Source organism: Xiphophorus couchianus, chromosome 7, assembly GCF_001444195.1.
Source record: "Xiphophorus couchianus chromosome 7, X_couchianus-1.0, whole genome shotgun sequence".
NCBI lineage: Eukaryota > Metazoa > Chordata > Actinopteri > Cyprinodontiformes > Poeciliidae > Xiphophorus > Xiphophorus couchianus.
In genome coordinates, this window is record NC_040234.1 from 7,369,510 (window position 1) to 7,395,099 (window position 25,590).

The 25,590-nt window shown below is 38.1% G+C and overlaps 3 protein-coding genes across 6 annotated transcripts in view; 1 reads left to right on the forward strand and 2 right to left on the reverse strand.

Annotated features, from left to right (window-relative positions):
- Positions 1 to 3,317, forward strand: part of adcy5 (adenylate cyclase 5) — a 71,595-nt gene extending 68,278 nt beyond the window's left edge. For both annotated transcript variants that reach the window (XM_028022570.1, XM_028022571.1), the window contains exon 21: positions 261 to 3,317. In XM_028022570.1, coding sequence (XP_027878371.1) covers positions 261 to 389 — 129 coding nt within the window. In that variant the 3' untranslated portion in view covers positions 390 to 3,317. The remainder of the gene's footprint in view (positions 1 to 260) is intronic.
- On the reverse strand, positions 2,585 to 19,277 carry sec22a (SEC22 homolog A, vesicle trafficking protein). Of its 2 annotated transcripts, none has more exons than XM_028022572.1 (7): positions 19,158 to 19,277; positions 17,754 to 17,964; positions 14,375 to 14,538; positions 12,486 to 12,665; positions 11,078 to 11,196; positions 9,430 to 9,495; positions 2,585 to 9,130 (listed from the first exon to the last, which is right to left on the reverse strand). In XM_028022572.1, the coding sequence occupies exons 2-7, from the start codon at positions 17,933 to 17,935 to the stop codon at positions 8,930 to 8,932; spliced, it is 912 nt and encodes a 303-aa protein (XP_027878373.1). In that variant the 5' UTR covers positions 17,936 to 17,964; positions 19,158 to 19,277; the 3' UTR covers positions 2,585 to 8,929. The 2 variants fall into 2 exon arrangements, with proteins under 2 accessions (XP_027878373.1, XP_027878374.1); XM_028022573.1 differs by lacking the exon at positions 19,158 to 19,277 and adding an exon at positions 18,439 to 19,128.
- Positions 19,278 to 22,415: 3,138 nt separating this feature from the next.
- pdia5 (protein disulfide isomerase family A, member 5) overlaps positions 22,416 to 25,590 on the reverse strand; it is a 64,886-nt gene continuing 61,711 nt past the window's right edge. For both annotated transcript variants that reach the window (XM_028023609.1, XM_028023610.1), the window contains exon 17: positions 22,416 to 25,405. In XM_028023609.1, the coding sequence (XP_027879410.1) occupies positions 25,325 to 25,405 (81 nt within the window). In that variant the 3' untranslated portion in view covers positions 22,416 to 25,324. The remainder of the gene's footprint in view (positions 25,406 to 25,590) is intronic.

Below are 25,590 nucleotides of genomic sequence, written 5' to 3' on the forward strand. Positions count from 1 at the left end.
GATTTAATTAACCTTCCTGTTCTAAAACTGTTTTTTTTTAATTATGAATGAGATGTTCACCATTCTGTGGGCTGCACAGTGGCGCAGTTGGTAGCACTGTTGCTTTGCAGCAAGAAGGTCCTGGGTTCGATTCCCAGGACCTTCTTGAGAGATGGGGGTGAGTGTGCGTGTGTGTATAGACTTTATGTCTATCAAATTTCCTCAAAAGTTGAAAGAACCACAATGTGATGGTGAATCTAAAGCAAACTTTTTACACACAGGTGACGGCGGATCTGTACCAGCTGCTGAACTCCTACAACTACACACTGGAATACCGAGGCGTCGTCACCGTCAAAGGCAAAGGAGAGATGATGACCTACTTTCTCATGGCTGGACCCCCCGGCAGTTAACCTTCACTAAGTGACAATCAGACACATGGGAGGTTGTGCACCTTCTCTCGTAACGAGCTGGCATATAGACAGACCCCTGACAGCTTAAGGCAGATTGAGGGTTTTTCCCTCACAGCAGCGGACGCTCCTTGAACCTGTTGGCACGTCGAATGGACGGAAGGATTCGTCCTTTTTTTTTTTTTTCTTTTTCAGGAGGAGCTCATGGACGGCCGAGGGGACGTCTGCTCGAGTGAAATTTTGACCAAAGATGTCCAATCGGAGCGCAAAGAGATTCGTCCAGCTCGGCCCTGACAGAAAATAAAAAGAAAAGGATCCTGGAAGAAACTTGCCCAGTCGGGTTCTCCGATGGGGTTCTTGGACAAAACCTGCAGGGCGACCCGAGCTACATCGCCTCCTCTCCTGCTCTCTGCCTTCTTTTTTTCCCCTGCTGATTCTGAACACTATGTACATATAAAACCCAAAAGGTTTTATGTGTATGTGGATGACTTTATGTACTGTTTGTATGATATTTTGTTCCCTTACCAGAGATCTGCATCTGTGGAACAGATGCAGATCTCTCAAGTACGGACACAAAGCCAGCAGCACTGCAGTCCTCGCTTGTTAGTGCGTCCATCTCTCTGTCAATCAGCACCAGACGACCTGCGTGCTTCACAAAAGTATTCACACCCCTTGAACTTCCTCACGTTTTGTCCCTTTGGAAAAGACAAAAGTTTATTTCTAAGAGGATTTATGTAATAAACCAATACAGAGACGGGGATATATGTGAAATTTAAGTAAAAGGATAGATTTAAGGAAAACGTTTTTGCAAATATCTGAAGAGTGTGGAGTGCCCACGTCAATATTTTGTACAACCGTCAGCTACAAAGACTTTTGATGAATTTCTCGACCAACGTATAAACTCTAAAATGTTTGACCTTTTCCTTTTTTCCAAAATGACCCAAGCTCATTTAGATTTGAATTAAGTTTTTCTGTAATTGCTTTTATCATCAGATTCTTTATTCGTTTTAGCATTAGCTTTGGGATGCTACATTTGTTGGAAGTAAACTTCAAGCCTTTTGATGCTTCTAAAAGGCTTTCCTTCTTTCAACCCCATTTCTGCTGGAGAAAAAACATCCCCACAGTATGACGCTGCCACCGCCGTGTTTCTTGATGGGTGAGTGTGCCCAACGTAATATTGATAGCTTAACTGCTACACATGGTGTTTTGCATGTCGTTTAATATGTGACAACAGCATCTTCTTCCACGTTTGTCCCTCATGGGCCTCCATACCGCTTGTTCTCTTGCCACTCTTTATTCACCAGCAGAGGAACCTCTGGAGGCAATTGAGCATTTTTTTTCTCTTTTAGAATAGAAACAATTTAGCAATTTCTATTTGCGCTCCCAGTAAATTCCCATTGACGTCTGATGTTGTAAAGTGACAAAACGTGAAAAGCCAGACGGGTATGAATACTTTTTATTTTTGGTACTGTATGAGTTTCTGCACACTGTCTCATACTCCTATAGTATATAGATTATGTTTAATTGAAAAGTCCAACAGTGTTTATATGAAGCTTCCCGTTAGCCTCAATCATAGAATACATAGGCAACCCTGCAACATGAGGATGAGTAAAAAAAAAGCTTTTCTACTACTAAAGAAGTTTTGTATTTTGACTTCAAAACTCCAACCCTACAAGATATTTTAAGATTATATATTTTCTACATTCATATAATACAGAGCTATGTATAAACTACAGCGCGTCTCCACATGTGCACACAGCAGAAACCCTCACTGGTGTTGCCCGATTCCCTCTCCCCTCCTGCTCTTTTGAACAAATCGAGCATACTTTTTTTTTTTTTTTTTAAATCTGCAGGAAGTCGACTGCTGCTCCCCTTTAATGTGTCTCAATGTCACGGCAGAGAGGAAAACGCGGTCGGAACGACTCGCTAGATGGACCGAAAGGCATCAGCCGCGGTGCTCAGACGCCATTTTGCACTCCGGTGCTTTCAGCCGTCCACCCCTCCGCCTCGCTCACCGCTCCACCTGCAGGCCCTAATTGTTTGCTCGGTTAGGTGGTACGACACAATGAATGTCCAATGTTCTCCAATGAGGCCTTTAATGCGGACTCTAGAGCGACTACCATGATGATGCTCAGCCTGTTGACAGGGACGGATTGAGCATGTGTGGGAAAATGTGCACTTTTTAAATCTGCTGTTTATGTTTTTCTCTCATCGAAGCATCAAAGTTTTTCTTTCAGTATTGCATCATTGCTTTCTCTCACATACATAACTTTCACCCGTTGCTTGGATGAGTCGGACTATAGTAATGTAAAATTCTTCCGGACGATGTCAAACTTTCACTTGAGAATATGAAAATGGTACTTGGATATGAAAATCTTCATCCTTTGAGGCTTTTCCTGTCAGTAGAGGTCATGAATGCCCCAAATTTGCTAATATTTGTGAATAAATACAACAAAAGGGGGGAAATTGAATAAAAAGAAGAAAAAAAATCTGTCATTTGTTAGCTGGAATCTATTGTCAACAAACCGACCCAGAGCTGCAGCAGGGCCCGCTTCGGCCAGACTAGATCTTTTCCCTCACAAAAGCTGCGATACCAAACTTTTATTACTAGTTCAGGAATCAACATGTTCTGTTCTCAGTGCATGTAAGCGAATGGTGAAAACTACACAGTTCATTTAATCACGCAAATAATGACCAGCTTCTGAATTCTCCCTATTGGACTTTCTGTCAACTTCAGCCTACTGGCCCAACTAATCTGGATTCATAGTAAACAAAGACGCCATGACAGTAAAATATTAACAATGGATAATAACAAATCCACAACACTTCCTTTACAGTTCCCATTTTAAAATTAAACAGGCTTGACCGTTTTTCACTTTAAACATTAACAGCTTGTACAAACATGCATAAATTGTACACTGGCAATGTTTGGAAGAATAATTAAGTTTGATCTTTTTAAGAGCCCTTCAGAAAGTTCTCAGTGTAACTATAGTAACCATAGAGAACTATAGTTAATGCCAAGTGGAATCCAGAGAGAAAATTTCAGACTTACATTCCTCATGTTTCACATCTGGAATAAATATATTCACACATAGGCAATATGAACATACCAAGGCTTTTAAGAGTTAAAAATTGCAAAAAGTTTTCTGTCATAGCCTTCTTTAGTTGAAGATTCCTAGAACATTCAACAGAAACCTCCCCTTAGTGTGGAAATTAAAGAAGCAATACCCTTTATACTGTTGAGGTAAAACAGACTGAACCAGTTAAAATATGTTTATTATGGTCAATTTTCTGTACAATAAAAACTTGAAACTACTAAAGAATTCAGAAGTAACCATATCAGGGGTTTTATTTGTGTGTGAATGTATCAAATTGTAGACATTAACTGTAATTACACGCTAAATCATTTTTGCATTACCAGGGACTAGTCAATTTTACATTACATAGTTATAATTTTTATTAAAATGTTTTTTTCAAAAAAGGAAAGTTGGAAACTTTTTCAACTAAGGTTATCATAGATTGATAACGATTGAAGGTTATCATAGATCCTAACGGTGCGATCCCTGCCTAAATGCACGTAACTTATTTGGTTACTGGCAATAAGAAAAAAAGTTTGCTTTATTCTGCTTCACTGGTAGGATATAATAAGTAAATCAATATTTTAAGCCTCTGGAAAATAAAACTGCAATATCCTACCCAGGTGAGTGTTGTCTCGGTAACCTGTTGTACTGCTGCTGCAACGCAACTACATTTTTAAATGCCGTTTTATTTGACTCGCTGAATGTTGTGCCAATTTAAACCCATGTTTTTGTTTTTTCATTTCTAGTTTGTTTGAGCTTAAATGCGTTCCAGCTACTGATTTCTCCCACAATGACACTGACATGAACCATCTGTGACAAAAGCAGCTCCAGAGAGAAGACGATGGGTTGTTTTTATTGTCTTGTTCCGACACCATTTTTTTTTTTTTTTTTTTACAGTAAAATAAACTGCAGAGATGTTTCACAGGTACACATCGGTCTTTTTCTTCCATATGTTTTATTTGTTACTGATAAACTCAGTCTTGTGTGTAAAAACTGGTGTGTTGGCAGAGTGTATTTATGTTTTCATTGAAAAATCTGTTATGGAAAGTACCTAACTTCTACCAACAGATGGCAGCAGAGCTCCATCATTTTTGTTTATGAAGGAGCGACATTAATGATTAAAGCTTGGAAAACAAGACAGACGAGCTAATTAGTACTGTTGGTTCATCCATAACTGGATTAATATCTATATCTACATTATAGTCAAATCACTAATTGCTTAATTAAGTTTGGTACTTGGTCAACATTAATAAGCTGATCATGAAATCCTCTTGTGTTCAGTAGAAAATAGGTTTTGTATTTTATCAGGAAGCACAGCAGGGTTTATTTGGTGTTGAAGCAGACATAATGACGTTGACCTTTTTTGGACAGGAAAATTTGCCCTAATTGGGTGAAATTTGCCACAAAATGATCACTCATCACATGAGGATACAGCTCATGTTATCCAAGTTAGCAGCGCATCTAAAAATCCAGAAAAAGCGCAAGTGTTTTTCAAAAAACTCATATGTAATGTTACGTATGAGTCTGCTCGAAAAACACAAACAGCAATTACAATTTCTTATGTGTCATGTGGAGTCTCTAAATCTCGTGGTAATCTGTAGCTTGTTGTTGCCCGTTAGGAAATGTGATTTGAAAGCAGCTAAATAGCTGCAAAACAAGTACTGGCAGAGCAGAAACTTAAGATATGAACTCAGACTTCATGTTGACTCTAAAGTAAGATACTCAAAAAACTTTGAGAAAAATAAACACACATTTTCCAGTTTTTCTATAGCCTTGTTAATTCTTAGGTAAAAAATTATCTGCATCCATCCATCACTAACAGTTAAGTTAAAATAAATCCTTATACCTGCTTTCCATCTAAATGGAAACTAGATTCCATCTAGTTGTCATGGAGACTGTGCCAGGCTGGTGGACAGACATTACTGCTGCCCACAATGTTACACCAATTTCTTACATTTGTGGTTTCCAAATTTGTCAATCAATTACGCAGCGGTATGAGGGCAGCACAAACAGAATCGTTAGGGTATAGTCGTTATAACCCATGAGTAATTTAACCTTTATTAGCATATATATTTTTTAGCATTATCGTTGTCTTTTGTTCAGTTTGATTTCTGAAACGTGACTTGTTAATTTATAGGTTTGCTGTTTGGGAACAACAGATGTAAAAGGTGCTGCTGTCTCTTTCTAAAGCCATTTGCTCTCTCTACATCTGAAGGTAGACAGTCCAATATCGCTCCAAATGCAGAAAAGTGTAATTTTGTTTCATGTTTACATTAATTAATTAAATGACAAATTTAACATATAATTTACAGTCAAGGGTTTATTTTGAATTTTTTTGCCCCTCTTTTCCTGGTGATGACATCTTCAAGCGCTCTTTCAATTTCCATCCACAAACAAATCTGGTCGACAATTCCCCGAATCTCAATTTCTTGACAAAACCGCCCACGCAACATATTTACTGTAACTGCAAAGATGCAGGATGTCGAGTCCGTGACACAAGACTCCACTCAGCTCCCAGAAAGCCTGAGCCGTGCAGTGCGAGAGCCGGCATGAGGTCATGTAGGTGTGGTCGTTGCTGGAAAAGCGGAGTAAAAGTCAGACTGCATTAATAGGTCGCATGAGAACGACTTGTTAACTTCTGATGCCAGATGTGCGAAGAGCTGCAAGACTTAAAACTGTTTGTTTTCCTTTCCAGCTTCCTCTGCGCACATCTTTGGTCACAATAAGAATGTAAAACTTCAGAGAGCAAAGAAACCAAAGCTGCCCAAATAAATGTTAAACGTTACATATAAGCTGCGTGAAAGCAGCACAAAAGTCGTAAGTACCAGAAAAAGATGTCTGAGCTAAAGAACTCAGTAGGAGGTAAAGAAAACAGTGATGCATCCTTGCTGTTGGCAACACGGATGTGTTTATTCACACAGTCATTGTGACACTGGCACACACTGGAGGCTGTGTAGGCGAGGAAGGATGCGGCTGCTAACCGTCTGAGCCGACAGGAGCTTTATGTTGTCACAAGTACACATTTATACACGTCTGAATGAAAACACAACAATTTAAAAAAAACAAAACACGAATTTCAGAAATGATTACATCTTGCACCAAAATCAGTCATTGAATAAATAATGAGCTCTTGCAAAAGACAACAACAAAAAAGATATGAGTGTTTTACCCCTGATTAGTGAATAATTTAAAGTTTGAGTGACTCAAACAGGAAGGCAGCGTTGCATAGTTTCACCTCGACACCAAAAATGGACATTTCTACTGTGGATACTGGTTTTTCTTCACTGGTTGAAGAAATACCAGTGCTGGTTTTAAAAGAAAGCATAGGTGGCAGAACATGAATGAAAGGTAAAAAAAAAAAAAAAGAATGAAAAATTCAGATTATTGATTTTCTCTGTGTGTTTTCAGGTTGTTACCTCTTGGTATCAAAGTAAAAAAAAAAACTACCTACTGGAGCTTTTCTTTGTTTTATCCTAAATTAATCTCTTGTAGTCTAAAGATCTGTTTTCTGATTGCTTCTTCACTTTCTTGCCACATACTCTTACAAATGAAATAAATGCACACTGGCAACGCAATGCAATTCCTAACACATTCTCCACCTAATTGTCAACACCAACGTGGACATTTTGCAAAATATGTCCAGCATCCACACAAGTTTTTCTTAAAGTTTAAAAACTATGCATGTGCACTGGTATCTAGACATCATTACAAACAATGATAAAGAGGTATACTTTGCACAATCCCACTCTGGCATCTGTCCTGGAAAACTCAAGTTTTTATGGGTTAGTTAATATCCGTCTCATTTCTCCTGACTCCACTTCCAAATAACCTTAAATGTGAGCTAAAGTTGAAACGACTGGAAAGAAAAAGGAGGAAACGGTATCAAAGAAAAGAAAGATGAGCTTCAACCTTTAGCCGGACTGCAGAGCTTCTTTTGAGCTTTGATCTAGGTCATGTTGACATTATCGTCACCTGCTTGTAAAGCATTAGTAATAAAGCATTTTGTAATACAATCCCATGTAGATCTTTTTCAAAATAGAAAAATTTAAAACGAGATGTGGGTGGCAAACATTCTGTCAAAAATACTGACGTAAACAGAACTTAAACAATATTAAATACAAGTTGCCCTTATTGAAATGGTTTTAAAACTTCGCAAATTGTACATATTTTTGTATTATTGCACATTTTTTCTGATTTTTTGTAAAATGTAACGGAGTTTTTTATTATTCAAGACGAGTTCAGATTATCCTTTCAATCTGCAGACATGTTCTTTATGCATCGCAATCAGCTTAAAGTTCCCAACATGGAACAGGAGGCGGGTGTTTCACACAACCAGCTGATATCAAGCCTCAACAGAATAAAGACATGGCGTGCTGAGGCTGCGTTTGTGTTTAAAATCTCTTGATGCATCTTAACCACCTGGGTGAAGATCACAACGGACCTCAGATAAATTGAAAGGAAACTCCCGACACATGTTGTCCATTTGGTTCTGTGATCCAACTGCATGCCTCTACAGCACACAAAGCTGCCGACTAATGCATTTATGAGAAAATGAGTCCAAATTTCTGCCCCACACAAAGTCAAAAATAAAGCATAGTCAGCAACCGGTGCTGCTGCTTTGAGAGAGAGCTTAGAGAGAAAAGTTACGACATGGCGAAAACCCTGATTTTATATTTAAAATATTTAATCGAGTCCATTTTCAATCAAACAGATACCGGTATCCGACATATTTTAGACGTTTCCCTGCTCCAACACATCTGATTTAAATGGTTGAAATATGTCGTCAAGCTCTGCAGAAACAAGGATTGGACCAATTTAATTCAACGAGGTGTCCTGAACCACGGAGACATGTAAGATACTCCACACTCCAGTTATAAAGACAATTAAATATCTGCTGGTGTGTAAATGTAGTTTCAGGTTATTCATTTGAGGATTTATTTAACAAACCTCACGGCTGACATATGAGCTAGTTTAACAAGAAGATACAGGGGAAAAGGTTATGAGTTCAGTTTCAATGCCTTCTGAAAGGTACTTCACTTCATTTTAATTGCAATCATGAAAACATACATAAATTTATTAGCATTTTCTTTTTCCGTTGGACGCAGTAAAAAAAAAACAACAACTTTTCAAATGCATGGGATTTGCAGCCGTGGAAATCCTGCAGACGGGCCTGTGACCTAAATCAGAGCTGTGCAAAAGAAGTCCATAAATCATCATCACGCAATAAAGGAGAGGAGGCAGCTTCTAAAATCAATCCAATAAAATCCATGAAGCAGTCGGACCGCAGCAGACTTTCCTTTCCAAATCCAAATGGAGACGGATCCATTTATGCACCGGTGAAATGCTCGCCCCTCCTTTTCCTCCTCTGAATCGGGAAGGCTGGTTTTTGCTTCCAGTGTGTCTGACGGGCCAGCGCTGGGGCACCTGACTTACAGCGCGTTAGTCTTGTTTTGTTGCTCTTAGTCAGACATTGTAGTCTGGAGCTTTGCCCAGCGGCTGCCTCAGTCTGATTTGCAGGGTCATGAAGGCCCCCACAGCTACATGGAAGAGGATCTGCCAAATGTTCCTCAGTTCATACAGGTACATGTTGGACAGACAGATGAGCGCAAACGCCAAGAAGGACTTGCTGTTCCTCCAGATGGAGAAGTAGACAAACAGGTAGCACTGAAAGAAACGGGATCACATCAAATTAATGCCGAACAAACTGGCCAAAGGCCGCTGACGCGTATTCGAAAACAAACCCTATGTGACGGCTCTGTTCTGTCGACTAAATTGTGCGCTTCCATTTTGCCGTTGGGAGCCGCACAAAAGGAGCTGATGAAAATGTTTTATAGAGGAGGTTTTAGCCTGAAAGCCACTGAGCTTCAGCGAATGTTTGTCTAACTGACAAGCTGCTGAGCCGTAAAGTGCAGGGATGTTAGTCAGCCGGCGATGGGCTGCTCTTACCGCAGACGATCACTTACCTGATACAGACAGGCCGCCGTGCCGAGGAAGAAGGCAATCACATAATTAAAGTCCTCGTCATCATTCTGCACAGGGAGGAAACGGACAGAGGCCAGGATAATTTTAGCATACATGCTCTTTATGTGACAAGAAATGGTTTATTAGTTCCCTTTAAATACATTTCAGTATTTGCAGAACATGATGCGACTGACTTTAATCGCAAGCTCAGATGGGGGGGATAGGAATTTTGATAAAACGTCGTAAGACATCTTGAAACTTTTTACACCTTTTATATTTGCTCTACAAAACTGAAGAACATAAAATGTTGCAATAAGCACATTATCTTCAGAGAATTTCAAGAGGGTCAGAAAGATTACACAAAGTTATTAGTCAGGAGAGAGGAAGCAAAAATAATCCACAGCAAGTGGAGGAAATACAGGGGAATTTTAAAAAAAAACAACTGAATATTTGATTTTAAAAATAATTTAAAAAACTACATTTCTGAAATGTATTAGTTGTGACAATAATACCCACTGCTCAAAATTGATCTGAACTAAGGAGTAGTGTTTCAAAACAGAAACAAAAGCCTCCAGGAATGTTTTATGATCTGTTGAAACAAATTAACCTTTCAGAACAATTTGAAACGGTATGTTTAGTCTATGAAGAACACTAAAAGAACACCATACCAACACAGGAGTGGCAGCATTATGCTGTGGCATTACTTTCCTCCCCCCCTCACTTTTTCTCTGTCTTTTCCAAAATACTACTTTGTTTAACCAAAAAGCTCAAAATTTCTGTCATAAGCTGAAGAGAAATCTTAATTTCCAGCATTTCAGTCAGTCCAACTACACATCTAAATAAAAATGAAATAGCTTCACCATAAAAAAAATAAAGATCTGAAATGGCCTATGCAAAGCTCAAAACAGTCCTAAATAGAAACGTGAAAAGGCCAGATGTCCTCATACTACGATAGATCTGCAGAATTTGAGACTTAAAAGTGGGTTGCTGCCAAAGTTCTACCAAAGAAGAATAAACAGTGAAATTAAATCAAAAGATGCTTCAATAAATTATCAGATTATGGTTGTAGACGCCCACAGAACCACATAATTGCAGCTTTGTTTATGCCTTTCCCTCCTGAAAGAGGTTTTTCAGTGAACTGCTCAGGATGTAACTCTTACTAAATATAGAAGACGTTGTCCACCTATAGTGGTCTAAAACCCTTATTTTTTTAGACCAATAAGTTCTTATTAAAAACCTTATTGTGGTTCAATAAGGTCTTTGATAATAGAAGATTACTGAAGACCTTTTGTGGATGATAACCAGTTATGCAGCATGACAAATAATTTCCCCACATTAATTGTTAAACAATTACTCACTGTGCAATTCTACAGACAGGATTATAGTAATACAAGAAACTGCATTATAGCCAGCACAATTAAATAATGAGAGCAAAATATTACTCCTTATAGTAAGACTAAAATATGCAGCAGTAATTGTTCATCTAAAGCAACAGAGAAGAAATGGCTTTAAAGATTATATAAACAAGTAATCTGCTTAATGTGCATTCGGTGTGTTTGAAAACTGGAGGAATGATTTCTGGACTGAAAAGTTCTCCAAAGATTCTTTAAGGTTTTGCACCAAGCGTCCAAATGTCCAGTATGTCCTAACCTGTAGTATGCTCTCTATAGCATGGACTCCTCTCAGCAGGTTCAGGCCTCCACAGAGGATGCTGAGCACACAGGACACAATGCCTGGGAGCGTCGCCGGCTCCAACATCTGTGTGGGAGCTGGGAGAAAAAAAAATAAACATGCATCACACACTGGAAATGCTTGGATTCGTTTCCATGTCGTGCAAAGTAATCATCTGTCGTATTGGAAGCACTCTGCAAGCGGGATACAGGCGCGCCACCATATTGAAGCCAAAAGGAGAGAAATGCTCAGAAGCATCATTTTAGGAACAAAACAGTCAACAGAGGAGTAGTAGAAACAAAACAAAAACAATTAGAAAAGTGGAGTTTCAGCAGGATTTGAAGTATCTCGAGGTCTAAAATTGAAAACTGAACTATTCCACAGAGAAAATGGACATGACATAACTAGACATGAAACATTTACCTCAGCTCTTTTTCACTATTAAAATAATATAACATCAAATGTGCATATACAACTAATGGAGTAATACAATATTTGAGAAATTTGAAGTTTAATAAGTGTTGCATGCATACATACTGAAATCCAATTTACTGATACCCCCAAACAAAATCCTTTGCTAATGAAAACACTCAGAAATGACTTCATGGTAAACCTTCTGCAATAATAAACTAATTAATCACATGATGAATTAAAATGTCCTCGATAATTTCCATTCCGATTATTAATTTTGCTTAGTGGGCAATTTTCTTTACAGAGAGTTCATAATTCATTTTATTTATCGCGTCGGTTGCGTTTTTTTAATTTCGGTTTTATTTGTCATCTTCGATTGTTGTGTTTTATCTTGAATATTTAAAACATCTTCTATTCTCAGTGTTAAGTGTTCTTTGCAAAATGAAAGTTTATTAGTCTTTCACAGGGTGAACTTGTATTATTATTCCATTATCAAACATATTACTGACCATAAATGGTCTCAAAACATCAATATTATTGGTTATCACAATAATTACTGGGACAATTAATCATCCAGGTAAATTTGTTATCTTGACAGGTCTACTCATTAGTAAACAGAGCTGTCTGTAATTAAATCTTCACAGCAGACGGGTGCGGGAGAAAGTTATGGAGAAGTTAAAATGGTGTGAATACTTCTGAAAGGCACCAGACTTGTTCTTATCAAGAAAGAGCAAACTGGAGGTGCATTCAGGTTGACGCACGAGACCCGATATTTTTTGAGCAAGCAAAACAAAACATGTCAGCAAAACGTACCAGGCACCAGCTCTTATCAGCACATACTCTTGAACGTTGCAGGTTTTAGCATTATTTTATTTTTTCCACCCAACCTTCACTGAATGTCAATGGAAATTTCCAGGGACGAGGCGCATATGTTAAAAAGGCTTTTTTTTGTGTGCGGTGGCAGCTGGAGTCCTACCTATGCCCTTGTATTTAGAAGCAGCTCGCACCGAGAATCCATTGATAGCCTGCAGGTCCTCTGGGGAAAGCTGATAGGGCGGGCGCAGCTTGATCTCTGTCTGCATGTCAGCCAGGTTGATCTTGGTGGACAGGGAGCGAGGGCTGTTGTAGCGCTGCTTGGTCTTCTGGATGAAGGTGTCTGGGGGATGACAGTCAGCACAACAGCAAGGCGTTTAGTACCGCGGGGAGCAAAATAACGGGTGATAAACACTCAGTGTGTAAGAGATAAGGACACTGTTTGGCGTAAACACAAGGAAGCTGAAACTGCGGCGTCTTTAAAAGGAGTAAACATCTTTGCAGCAGAGAAACATCTTTAGTCTCAGCGTGCGTCTCAGATTTTACTTGTTTCCTCTACACTGCAGAGCGCAGATAGAGGGAAGTTTGTAATAATGTGTAAGACGGATCCAGTTTTTATTGTAAATCTAACCAAATAGTTAAAATACAAGCTTTAGTTTCAGTATAATACATGAGTGGAGTGTAGGGGGGAGAACGGATGGTGAGAAGAAATTGTTATTTTTAATGAAATCACCAGTGGGATAATTATAGTCTCTAAAAGAAACCTAACTGTAGCTCTATTTTAATGACTTTTTCCTTTTTTTTAAAGTTGCACAAAGTTTCAATTTGCATCAGTTTTCTCTTCAAATGTAAAACTAACATGCTTTCTGTTTCCCTGGGTACAACTATGACTTGGTCACTGGGCTGGACAAAGACCAAAATCCGTCTTTTACCCCAATTGTTTGTCATTACTGAGGAAAATACTGTGATAAAGCTAAATTAATTGTTATTTTTTATGGTGGTTGTTGAGGTTTTATCACAATATTTAGTGGTACTATTGTGAGAACAATAAAAGTGGCAATCAGCTCTATTCATCACTCCTTTTTTAGGTGACTCCATGATGGCAATCAGGGCCCCATAAAACACAAATACTGCTCTTGAAAAACAAAACTATTTGTAACACTTTTTTTATGGACACCAGTCATATAAAAAGTGAGATTTGTATCACTAAACTGCGTACAGGACCTGCATTTCATCATATTTTCAAATTCATTGATATCTATTGATATTGTCAGTGAACTGAAGTATAGAAAGATAATTAGAATAACAACCTCATCAGTACAGATAGTTTTGGGTTTTTAAAAAAACTATTAATTGGAATTTATCATGGCAACGCAAAATCAACATTTTTATTACGATAATAAATTCATCCTAACAAATGATAAACGATACAATAAATGCTCACGTCTAGCACCTAATATCCACTATTAGAAATAATAAAGCATCTGTGATACTGCCAGTCAGTTTCTCCTCCAAAATCTCTGGAAACCTTGTTACACTGCATGGTGTCATTGACTTTTTGAAGTTCTAGGAGATTTTAAATAAAATTCTAATAATTTCCACTAATAAAATTGTGTGCCACTGGGTCACCAGCATAATTATATAAAACATGCGTTAAAAATCAGCACAGAAACGGACAAAATTCAACATCTTCTATGGTCAAATCAGCATCCAGACCAGGATGCTCTTAAGTTTTCATTGGTCTGCTTCCACCTTGTGAAACGTTAGACCAAGAGCTACTCTGTTGGAAAATGGCAGGTTGTACAATGTTTTAAAAACATGGGTTCCAGCAATTGTTTTTCTCATCACTGAATAAATGTACTCAAATTGAAAGCATGTTTTTTCTACACACCTCACAGTGAAATCACACCGTTGCAATAAAACCTTAAATTGCTTTAAGACTTTTCACACATCTTTAGCAGCGTTGCTAATAAATGTGGCTGGCACTGTGTCTTGTTACCCAGATAATGACAGTGTGAAGCGCATTACTTACAAAATCCAAAAGAGCCTTACCGAATTCGATGAAGGAGTACGGCCGCATGGCGCTGCTGACACGTTTGGAGTCATAAGTGATGATGAACTCTTTCTGCAGCTCGTCCAGGAAGCAGAAGGCCAACACATTAGGGTAATTTCCAGTGCAGACCATCAGGTATCCAACACCCAGCGAGTATATGAAGCTAAAAACCCAGAGAGAAGAACAGAAAATCCTGATTTTAATGAGAGGTCCTGCCTTTTTGCTCAGGTCAGAAACCCTGGAGAATTAACGAGGACAACAAATTACAAAAGGGTAACATAACAGCAGTAATGATTCTGCTGGTTAATGCTCTAATCGCAGTGCAAACACAGTTTAAAGTACATCACTGCTGTAAAGGTAAAGAAATAGAATCACTCTTTCACAGCTAATTAGACTTAATAACCACATTAACATTCATATGCACCTGTTCAGACACAATACCTACCAGCCTACCAGAAAGAGTGAATTCATACCACTAGTAATTACATTTCCCTGATAAAAAAAAAGGACTTGCCTTATCTAAACAGCTCAGAGCACAAATGAGCGCAGAGACAAAACAGGAAACATCAAACAGTTAAATATCTACAAACATAAGAGGTGAATTTGCAGGATTGTACTAGACCTATCTGACAGAAAAAACAATAATCAATGAAGAGAGACAGCAAGTTACTGGTGTTAATGCGCTAGTTATTAGAGCTGGAGTCTAAAAAGAAAGAGAAGCCCTCGTCGTTGGTAACAAACAGCTGTTTGTCACAGCAACAGGCTCGCTGACTTTCTAGGAATACTTCTGCCAGCACTTGATATTTGTTGTCCATCTTTGATTGGGTCAGAGGCAAATAGGCACACGAATGGACTGAAGAGTTGGTCGACAGGATGGCCAGTAATCGCACAATCTGAACCCAGCACAAAAACATTTAGAGAAACAAATTTAAATGGGAATCCAGAGCTGTAAAATTAAATGTAGCTTGTTGCTTAGTACAGTGCGAGCGTGAAGTGAATCCCAAAGTGAGTAACTTATTGTGCTTTCATGACCGTCTAGTATACTAATTTGTCTGTAAACAAGAGATGCACCAAGAAATCGACAAGTGACCAAATAATTGTAGGGTTTTCAGTGGTGAAACTGCCAGTAGGGGAGATAAAAATCAGCCAATTCACCAGCATGTGTGCTATGAGGGTACACTGACAGCAACAGTCTTCAAAGTAGAAGAATTTACTGAGTGGAGTATTCAGTCTCCCTGTTATCATAATGTTATGTTATCATATTCAGTCTCCCTGTTATATAATAACAGGGAGACTGCAATGAGCTTTTTTCTCCATTTGAGCATTTCAACATGTTATGGTATAGAACATATTTAGACATGCTGGGAGCTTGTCAGAATCTGGGTAAAGTAACTTCATTACTCTTTGGTTCCCATATTCTGACGTTCTTTCCAGGGATCGAACAATTGATAGACTTCCTAAACAAAACAGCGCTTAATAATCACTAATGCTCCCTGTAACTAAAACCTTTCTGCTAGGATAAGATCACAATTTAAAATCAATCAAATACTTAATATCTTTTGAGAAAATGGTAGCTGTTTGTTTTCCCAATGCAACTGTAATACTAAAGTAGAACACCATGGCCAATGAAATAACTATTGGCTACTTGAAAAATCACTTGTATGCAGCAATTTTCTCCTGATCAGCAGGTTAAAAACTGAAAAAAACCTTTTGCCCTTAATCATACGTACTATATTCAGTCCATAAACTTGGCATTTTAATGCATTTTAATGTTTTTAAAGGTTTAGCAAAGTCAGATAAATTAAGGGACATAATGCTCTGATGCATAGATAGAGGTTATTTTGTACTTAGTTCATTTTCTGCTGGATTCAAAACCACTGCCTCCACTTAAGAACCTGCAGCATGTGTTTTCTCGTATGTGTCACAGCAGAAAAAATAAATAGTAAATAATTGGAATTAGTCAGAACAAAGCCAAAAAGAAAATGGGTGGAAGGCAGCCAGGAAAAGCTTCACCGGGACATAAACAGCAACACTTTCTTACTCGCTCCTCCATTCTTTCAATAGATTCAGCAGTTTTTAGTTTCATAAAGACTCGTTATACCTCCCAAAATGTACTTTGTGAACAGAACTTAATGCTAGTACTCCTTACTCCGTCATTCACCGATTTAAGTAGATCAGTAAAACTTACCACCTGTACATCAACTATAGATCTATAGTTATCAACACAATAAACCTTTACCCACATATGCTAGCTATATTTTTCCCCCCATCAATTCCTGTTAGTTTATGAAAAGAGGTGGCAGCCTCAGTAATAACACTGCAGTAAAAATGCAAACAGACATGCATTTGCTTTATGACTGACCTGTGATACGGCTACTGTACATGAATCAGGATTTGGGCTTTTCCAGCTTTGGAAGCCAGTCAAACGTTAATGCTCAGTGTTAGCTGGTGCATCACCATTCAATATCCTAAATGTCTTTGGACAGATGGCATGTTTCACCTTCACTAATGTAATCATCATAAAAGTCAATAACATCTGGCTAAGTAAATCTTAAAAGCAAAAAGGCAAGCAAAAGTCTTTGTATAACTGGTGAAATCTGTAAAGCTTCACCACCAGACGAACCTGCATAAGAGAACTTATTAGAGAATTTAAAGTAATTTATAATGGAATACCAGAATATCCTTTAATCCCATCAGATCTGCATTATGTTCTAATATAGTTAATGCATAAAAAAATTAATTTAGCTTTAAGGCTCTAGAGATTTTAACGCATCATTCTTCCCTCCAAAGAAACTTTCACATGAAAACGTCTGAATGGTCGTGAACATCACAAAAAAAAAAAGACTAAGTAGTGATTTCTAACGTCTAAGCGTCATTCTGACCTTCACTTCAGTCATTATGGGCTTATATAAATTAAAGACAGTCTAATCAAAGGGAAGCTCTTGCTGCTGAAAGGTGCAACTGTCTCATTCCCCTTAAGGTCATGTCCTGTTTCTTATCATCGCTAATTAGCGCCGAACAAACACAGCTTAAAAGCATTTCAAAGGCTTTCCCAAGAGCACCAGCTGGGCTTTCAGAAATAATGCTTTGAAACAGAAAGCCTAAAGAGCGCCCAGGCTTTAGATTCACTCACAGTAGACGGCCTCATTCAATAAAAACGTTTAATAAAAGAAAAAGAAAAAACAAGTAGGAAAACTGTCACAGTTCCCGATCACTATAGACGAAACTGAATGATGTTTCATATTGAACTTTATAAACTCGCAAACTGATTGCATAATGCTTTCTACCTACTTATTGAAAGTTGTCATTAAAAACAAAAGCACATGTCACCTCTTAAATGTAATATCATTTAAAGAAATGCTACAGAACAGGACGTACTTCACATTGTACGATCCGGACTTGAGTGTACAGCGGTCAGGGAACTGGTTGAGCTTCTTGGAGAGACCCTTAAGATGCCTCTTCGTCTCCTGGAGGTCTTTCTCCTGTTCGTAGTCGGTGGATGCTGAGAGAGGCAGGCCGTCCGCGACGCGAACCACAGAGGCAAACAACACTGTCGACATTTTACAGATGAGGCTGTCCCACTGATTTGCTGTAAACGGATGTAAAACAGGGAGTAAAATTCGTAGCTTCGACCCTAAAGTTAGAATCTTCAAAAAGACAATTAATGACTGAACTATTCTCCATAAGCAACTAAGAAATCTCAAGAAACCCTGCTGAGTGGTACACAATTATACAAATATCATCTTAAATGGGGTAAGGTGAAGGCTATTTTCTTTTTGGATAGCTTTAGAAAAAAGTAATCAATATAGTTGTACAATATTAATAGTGACTATTGGAATTTTGTATTTTGTAAAGTTATGTTAAGCAACTAAAATTTGTTACTGTTTGACTTTCTTTCTTTTTTTTTACTACAAAAATGCTACTAGCTTGTACATTGTTCCAGTTGAGGGGGTTGAACAAATTTATAGAACACTACAGGTTAAACTTTTAAAAACTATCTATTCTAGAGTATATGTGTTCCGACAGACGACAAATGCTAATTAACACACCTGTGGTTATTTACCTTTATTAGCATCCGTTGGTGTTAAAAATACTCGTTAGCGACAACAGGATAGTACCCCAAAATAAGACTTTTTAAAAAATCTAATCTAACCCCACAGTCAACCAAGGATTGATTTCAACTAATAAGCTGCTCAGTTATCCTTCTGTGGGTCATTTAAGGTGCAGTACTCATTTTAATGCAGTTTAAAACCTGGAGGTGGGGTGGGCCCTCCGCGTCAGAACCACGGAGAGCTCCACGATTGAATGAAAGCACGCTGACAGGAAGTGAGGTGAAACACTGACTGCATGCATTCTTGGCGAATTAAACATTAAACCTCCCTTTTTTTGCAATTCAAAGTTACGTTTGAGTTCAACAAAAAAGAGACTCTGGAGTGACTAGCAGAAGCTAACGCTAAAATCCAATTACATTAAATTAACTATCATTATTGGACTTATGCGGACATAACAGTGCTATACATCAAATATCTGGAGTACTGACGAATTACAAGTACTAAAACAGTTTAATGTATTCTAAAATATCAACTCAAGACTACAAGGAAACGGAAGGTAGCCAAGTTCTGAACAGCAGAGACCAAAGCAGCCAGCAAGGGAGCTAACAACATTAGCAGAATCGGCTAGCCCGAGAGCTAACAGTTAGTTACTTTGGTTTGCTGTAGCCTCAAAGTAGAATGAATTCACATCTCAGAGAAACTGACAGAGCTATTTGACAAAAAGCTGTACCTGTTGAAGAAGTTTTGCATCATGTAGTTATGTGTAATAGGCTGCACTGGGCATGTTACGCAAACAGGAATCATAGGCAGCTAGCAGGCAGCGACGTGAGGACGTTATCGTTTACGTGGCTGCTTCGCTTTGCATTATGGGTAAAAATAACAAAAGTAGTAAGCCAAAGACATGCAAAAATTAAACACAATGAAATCAATTTTAAAATGCGTTAGATAATATAATGTTGAATTTTAAGTAGCAAAAATTCGTTATTATTTTTTTTTAATATGAAAAAGGAAGAGGGGAATCTAAACCTTCAGATGAAGCATCAAGTTCCGTTTGAGAGGCGAGTCCTGCATACCTGAGCTGGAAAGCCTCAAATACATCACCTGGGAGAAATCCACATTAAAGCAGGTAGATATAGGAACGTAAAAAACTGAACTTTGCAACTCTTATGAGGGAATCCTCATAACTATCTTTTAACAGCATAAAGTCCAATAGTGGGAAAAAATAAGAGTGATATTTAAGCAATTTAAGAAAGCTGTGATTATCAGTACATGGAAACAGTTTTAGGTAAAAACATGCAGACATTTTTTAAAATCTGCGACCAGACAGGACGGCGTTGACAGCAACAGCATAAAACGATGCCTTGAAGAAATTTAGATTATTTAAAATTAAGGAAAGGTATAAAAATCTGTTTAAATTGAAACTATTTTCTAAGGCATGCAGTGGCTGTGTGAATTTTCTGTCTTTGCAAGTCAGGAAAGATGCTGTATTTAGAAATGTTTTTAGCCTTTTGGAAATCTCAAAATGTAAATACTATACTGTATTATACTCACTGTACACACAGTGACTATAATGACGTAATGCAAGACGTACTAGAATCTAGAAGCATTAATTAACTTCATAATATAAAGCTCTAAAGATAGACGCCAATCTTTTTCTTTTAAAATCAGAAAGAACTATTTTATACCAACAATTTTTAATATTGAGTTTCCTTTAGCTGTAAGCCATAACTGTCAAAAATAAGAGGAGAGCTTTAAGAATTATTCTGTGCAAAACGAGTTTCACTTTCTGATTTGAATTGCTGAAATGAATTAAATTCTCAATGATAGTCCAAATTTCTAAGATGCACCTGGATGTATGACTTGACCTTCATACATGACAACTGAACTTACACACCATAACATTAGAGATTATGTTCTTTACCGGGTTAAAATAATTTAAGAGTACCCTCACATTAACATGCAAAATATCCCAATTGCTCTGTTTTTAACAAAATTTGGTAACACTTTATTTGACGGGTTTTGAATAAAACTGTCATGACTCCATCATAAACATGACATAACACCCGTCATGAACATGAGCAAGTCTTTATGAATATTTATGACTGTTGTCATAAAGTGTCATTCGGTAAATCATGACACTTTTAATACAAAGTTGATATTATTCAAAATGTCTTTGTTACGACAACTTGACATTAACCAAGAAATCTTGATCTGACATAAATTTGTTATAAAGGTATTACTGATTAAACTTTAGCTTTAATAACATAAAGTTACATAATTTTTTAAAGTTTAATCAGTAATACTTTTATAACAAATTTATGTCAGATCATGACTTTTTGTTTAAGGATGCTAATTGCCTTCCGACACTTTTTTTGGTTTAATGTTAGATGAAAATCATGCAGTTATAGTCATCAAACTAAAACTAAAGCAATTTAAATCAAAAGTATAATTGAACAGGTGAAATTAAAGAAAATACCTCAGAAAAGAAATTAATGTTGGAAATGATGCATTAATTTACTCTATGTACTGACCTTTTTAATCAGATAATTACAAATGGATAACCTTACTACCTTTATTATAAAGACAGTCTATTCTAAAGCCTGTTAGAGTTACAATGCTTCTCCAACTATCTGGTTTCATCACTTAACACCGGCAGAAACCATGATTTTCAACGTTTCTGATGTGGTGGCACTTTTTCTTTTTTCTTAGGTTATGACTGTAATATATATATATATATATATAAAGTATTTATCTATGGCTTGCAAAGTTTTAATGCTCCACTCAGATCTAAAATGGGCCATTCACTGGCATCAGCGTTTTCTTCAATTTGCATCAGTTTTCTCTTCAAAAGTAAAACTAAAAAAATTTTTATACATTTAAAAAAGAGAGAGAAAGAAAAAAAAAGTGACAAAGGAAATGAAAACAGCAGCACAGAGATGGTTAGTGGCCTCGTCCTTCACGCATACCTCCTCTGCAATCTCCCCAGAGCACAACGTGTCAGCCTGAAGGGAAATGCTCCACAACACACCCTTGGGCTAAGTGTGTGTGTGTGTGTGCCAGAGAGACGGTGGGGGGAAGTGGATGATGGATGTGTGCTGCAGCTGACAGGTTGATGAATATCCACAGGACTCGGTGTTTTAATGCAGAAAGTGTCAGGTGTGAGGAAGACAGCGTCGTCATTTGCACTGACAGTGTAAACAAATACATTTACATACTGTATATATGCATGCACAATCAAATAATGCAGATGCATCAATGCAAATTTTCAATTTGATGTGATCGTAGCTTAAGGAGTTCTTTACATCCATCATATTTGGTAACACTTTGGGTCTGCATAATACCTACATGACACTGTCATGAACATGCAGGAGTCTTCATCAATGTTTATGACTGTCACTTGTTAAATAATGACATTTTTAATGCAAAGTCGACAATTTTAATTGACTCGTAATGCAAATTTGAATGCAACTTTGCATTTAAAGTGTCATTATTTACAGAATAATGCAAAGTTGACACGTTTAATGCAGCTTTGTACTGAACAAAAACTGAAGAAATTAAATTAAAAGACCCTAATTTGATTTCCTTGTTTATAAAATGCATCCAAACTATGCAGTCAAACCATTTCACTTTCATAGAATGAAAGTGAAATGGTTTCACTTTCGGGGGCTAATTATCAGATACATCAGCAACACGTATGTGGAGATTTTCCATCTGGTCGATTTGCTTCAACTTTTAAAGATTCTAAGGATGAAAAAGAAGAAAAAGAAAATAAAAACAAGGACAAACCTGCATCAACCAGGACGGTCCATTAGCTCAGAAACCCAACAAGGTCATTCTGATGCCGCATTCTGACAGTCCGGCTCCGCTTTGCTATTTTTCCTGCTGCAATAAACGTCAATACCAAATTCACGAGCAATTACTTCAATATTCGCTGAATTATTTTAGACAAAAAAAATATAAAACAAACTAAAAATGCCAACATCATGGAAACGCTTTACAAAAAGAACCATTTATTCCATAGAAAGGCAAAACAAAATGTTGGCTTTATTTTACTTTCTTACTGCAAGGGTCAAAACTGTACATATGGCTGGGCGGGCACAGAGGAAAAAACAAACAAACAAACAAAAAAATCAACAAAAGGCAACAATGACTTCTTGGCATAAATTGTGAAAAATACCCACAGAACATGAATCCCTTTGGGAAGAAACCTCTCGATTATTCAAGAAACGTACACTGTCAGTGGGGCGGCTGCTGAACATAAACCAGTGGAAAGACGAATGAAAGGCAGTTGTTGCTTAATGAGATGAGGACGCCACCTTAATTACAGCGGCATGTCCTCTTACACCCCATCGCAGAAAACACTCATGGACGTTCACGCAGACAATGAAATTACAACTGGTTATAAAACGTGTTTGGTTCCAGCCAGAACATTTCAGTCATTTTCACTGGAGCAAGTTATTCAAAAATATTGTTGTTGTTTTTTTTTTTCCAATAAAGGGTTCAGTAACCTCTACTACCAACACGCCTCGATCGATTTACGAAGGCAAAATAAAAGAGGGGAAAACAAATGAAACGTGTGTTTTTGAGATAAAAAATGTAAACAATATTTAGTACGGTGGCCTAAGGGCTCAGAATGATTCAGCTGGAAAGAAGTAAATGCATTCCCTTTTTAACTGTGTTACACTATCCCTGAGAACCGTATTTGTATCGAAGGAAAAGGTTTTGATTAATAAACACAAATGGAGCAATAGACAGGAGTTTGAATGTTAGGAAACAAACTAACAAAATAATAAAAGAATGATTTTTGGGATGAAAAGGTATTAATGATGAATCAAATTTGATGCGGAGACGCAACAGCAGGGGGATGAGCGTCTAGAGGTGTTCGAGAAGATCCGGGACGAGGACAGGCGGAACTGGACTGGAGCGAACGCAGCGGCGATGTTTCAGAGAGGAGTCAGTGAAGGCAGCACGGACACCCGCAGCAGGCTGCAGACCCACAAAGCCAGCTGCTCAAGTAATAGGCCTGAAGGGATCCAGCTCTGCATTTAGATCCACTTCACGGTAAGATCTAAATAGAATCACTACCTATGATACATCGCCTCGCAAAAGTATTTGTGTGCTTTCGTCTCTTTTCCACATTTCCTCATGCTACAGCCACAAGCGTAAAAACTACTCATTCGATTTTATGCAGCAGGCTAACAATTGAGAAGTGTAACAAAAGTGACACACGGTTTTGGAAGATTTGGTGTGCGCGTATAATATGATGCCCCTAAATAAAAACCAGTGCAACTCGATTGCCTTTAAAAGTCACAACTGACACGCCACGGAAGCTGTGTCCTTTTCAGAAGTAGAGGTGGCGCCCACGGTGAAACACGGCGGCGGCAGCATCATGCTGTGGGGATAATCTTATTCTAAAGGGACAGGAAAGCTGGTCCGAGGCAGACTGGGGCAGATCTTTACCTTCTAGCAAGCTGAGAGTGTTAGAAGAATAGTTAGCATATTTGTTTCTTACAATGGCTCAGTCAAAGTCCAGAGCTAAATCCAACAGAAAAGCAGTGGTAAAACTTAACACATGCTCTCCACCCAGTCTGACTGAGCCAGAGTTACTTTGCCCCCAAAAAAGAAAAAGAATTCAATCTCAGATTCGTATTTTTAAGAAATTTTGAAAAACCACGCATCATTTTCCTTCCACTTCACAACTTATTACTTTTTGTTATAATAAAATGCCCAAGAAAGCGTGTTGAATGTCGATGCGATGTTCGAAGGCAGTGAATACTTCTGCAAAGAAACGTCAAAAAAGGTAACTTTTATAATTAAACCCCAAAACCTTTGGGAGCTTCTATGCTAATGTAAAGGAGCCCTCCACCTTGTTAGCATATTCATGAAACCTCGTTATGAGCGAGCAGTAAACCGAAAAGCCAGAGAGAAAATATCAGCACAGCTGTGAGTGATAAATAGATGATTATGTTACCCGGACTGGCTCAAGTTGCAGTCACACCAGGCCTCCGACTCTCTTCCACTTATCTTCGCCATTTTGCGGTTTCAGATAATTCACATTCTTCGATTTTTAAAAGGCCACCATTTTGGAGACAGAACATTGACTCTTTAGTCCCCAGGATGCCTAGTTTGGATTATTACTGATTGTACAGCTAAAAATATATATATTTCTTTGTTTGGTTTTGTTTTACTTGGAGGTTCTAGAAGATGAACAAACATTTTAAAAACTATGATTTGGATCTCAGCTACCTTACATGTCTCTCTTTTGGTCCTTGCTAAAGGCCTGGGAAAATGTCAACCTGATGGCACCACCAACCTGAGCTGGATTTAGGCAGAAATGGATAATTAAATGGAAACGCATGACTTATTTATTTTAAATGATCTTAAAAAAGAGATAGCGACGCACTGAATAACATAAAAAAAAGAAAAAGATCAGCATGTATCATCTGTGAAGACAGTGCCAGGTTGAAAAGAATCAGATGAACCCCTCTTGCGTAGCGACGGAAGATGCATCGTCCACGTTGAACTCCACCATAGTCAGATCGCAGATCAGACTCCCACAGGCAGAAGCAGGGCTCACTTTTGCATAGATAGGGTGTAGCTTTTAACATGTTCAAGTCACAGTGACTGGGCAAAAACAAACAAACAAAAAAAAAATCACTTTCTTTTTTTAAAATCTATTTTGTGCCCATCAAAATATCCACAAGAAAGAAGTCTCAAGTGGTAGGTCAGTACTCTGTTGGTATCATTACAAATGAGATCACCATGGTATAAAAAAATAGCCTTTCGCTGAGGTCATTGAGTTTCCCCACTTCAGTGCCGAAAGGGCCCTTGCCAAACTCAAGGGTCACAGTGCATTGCCCTCCCTGCCTCCGCTTTTCCTACACGGGCCCCCCCCCCTCAGAGCTCCTCCTTCCTCTTGACCACCTTCTCCTGGTCGCGGCCTCTGAGGTTACGCATGAATCCTATGAAGCCTGCTTCCTGCAAAGTGAAAGAATGATTAGAAAAGTTCAGTTCGGATTAAGACTTCCCAGAGTTCAGTGCATTAATGAGTCTTTGTAACTTTGTAATTCAATCTTCTGTCATTGTGCTTTACTTCAAGCTGGCCTGCCCGCACGATGAGAAAGTACCCAGCCGTGCCAGGTTACGGCTTCCTCTGCTTTGCC

Bases quoted from the DNA above. Each gene is read 5' to 3' on its own strand.
- sec22a (XM_028022572.1), bottom strand. From the start codon at position 17,935: ATGTCGACAGTGTTGTTTGCCTCTGTGGTTCGCGTCGCGGACGGCCTG. The intron at 9,496-11,077 runs GTTAGGACATAC...CTCCCTGTGCAG, and splicing joins CTATAGAGAGCATACTACAG to AATGATGACGAGGACTTTAA. The intron at 9,131-9,429 runs GTAAGTGATCGT...CGTTTCTTTCAG, and splicing joins CGGCGGCCTGTCTGTATCAG to TGCTACCTGTTTGTCTACTT.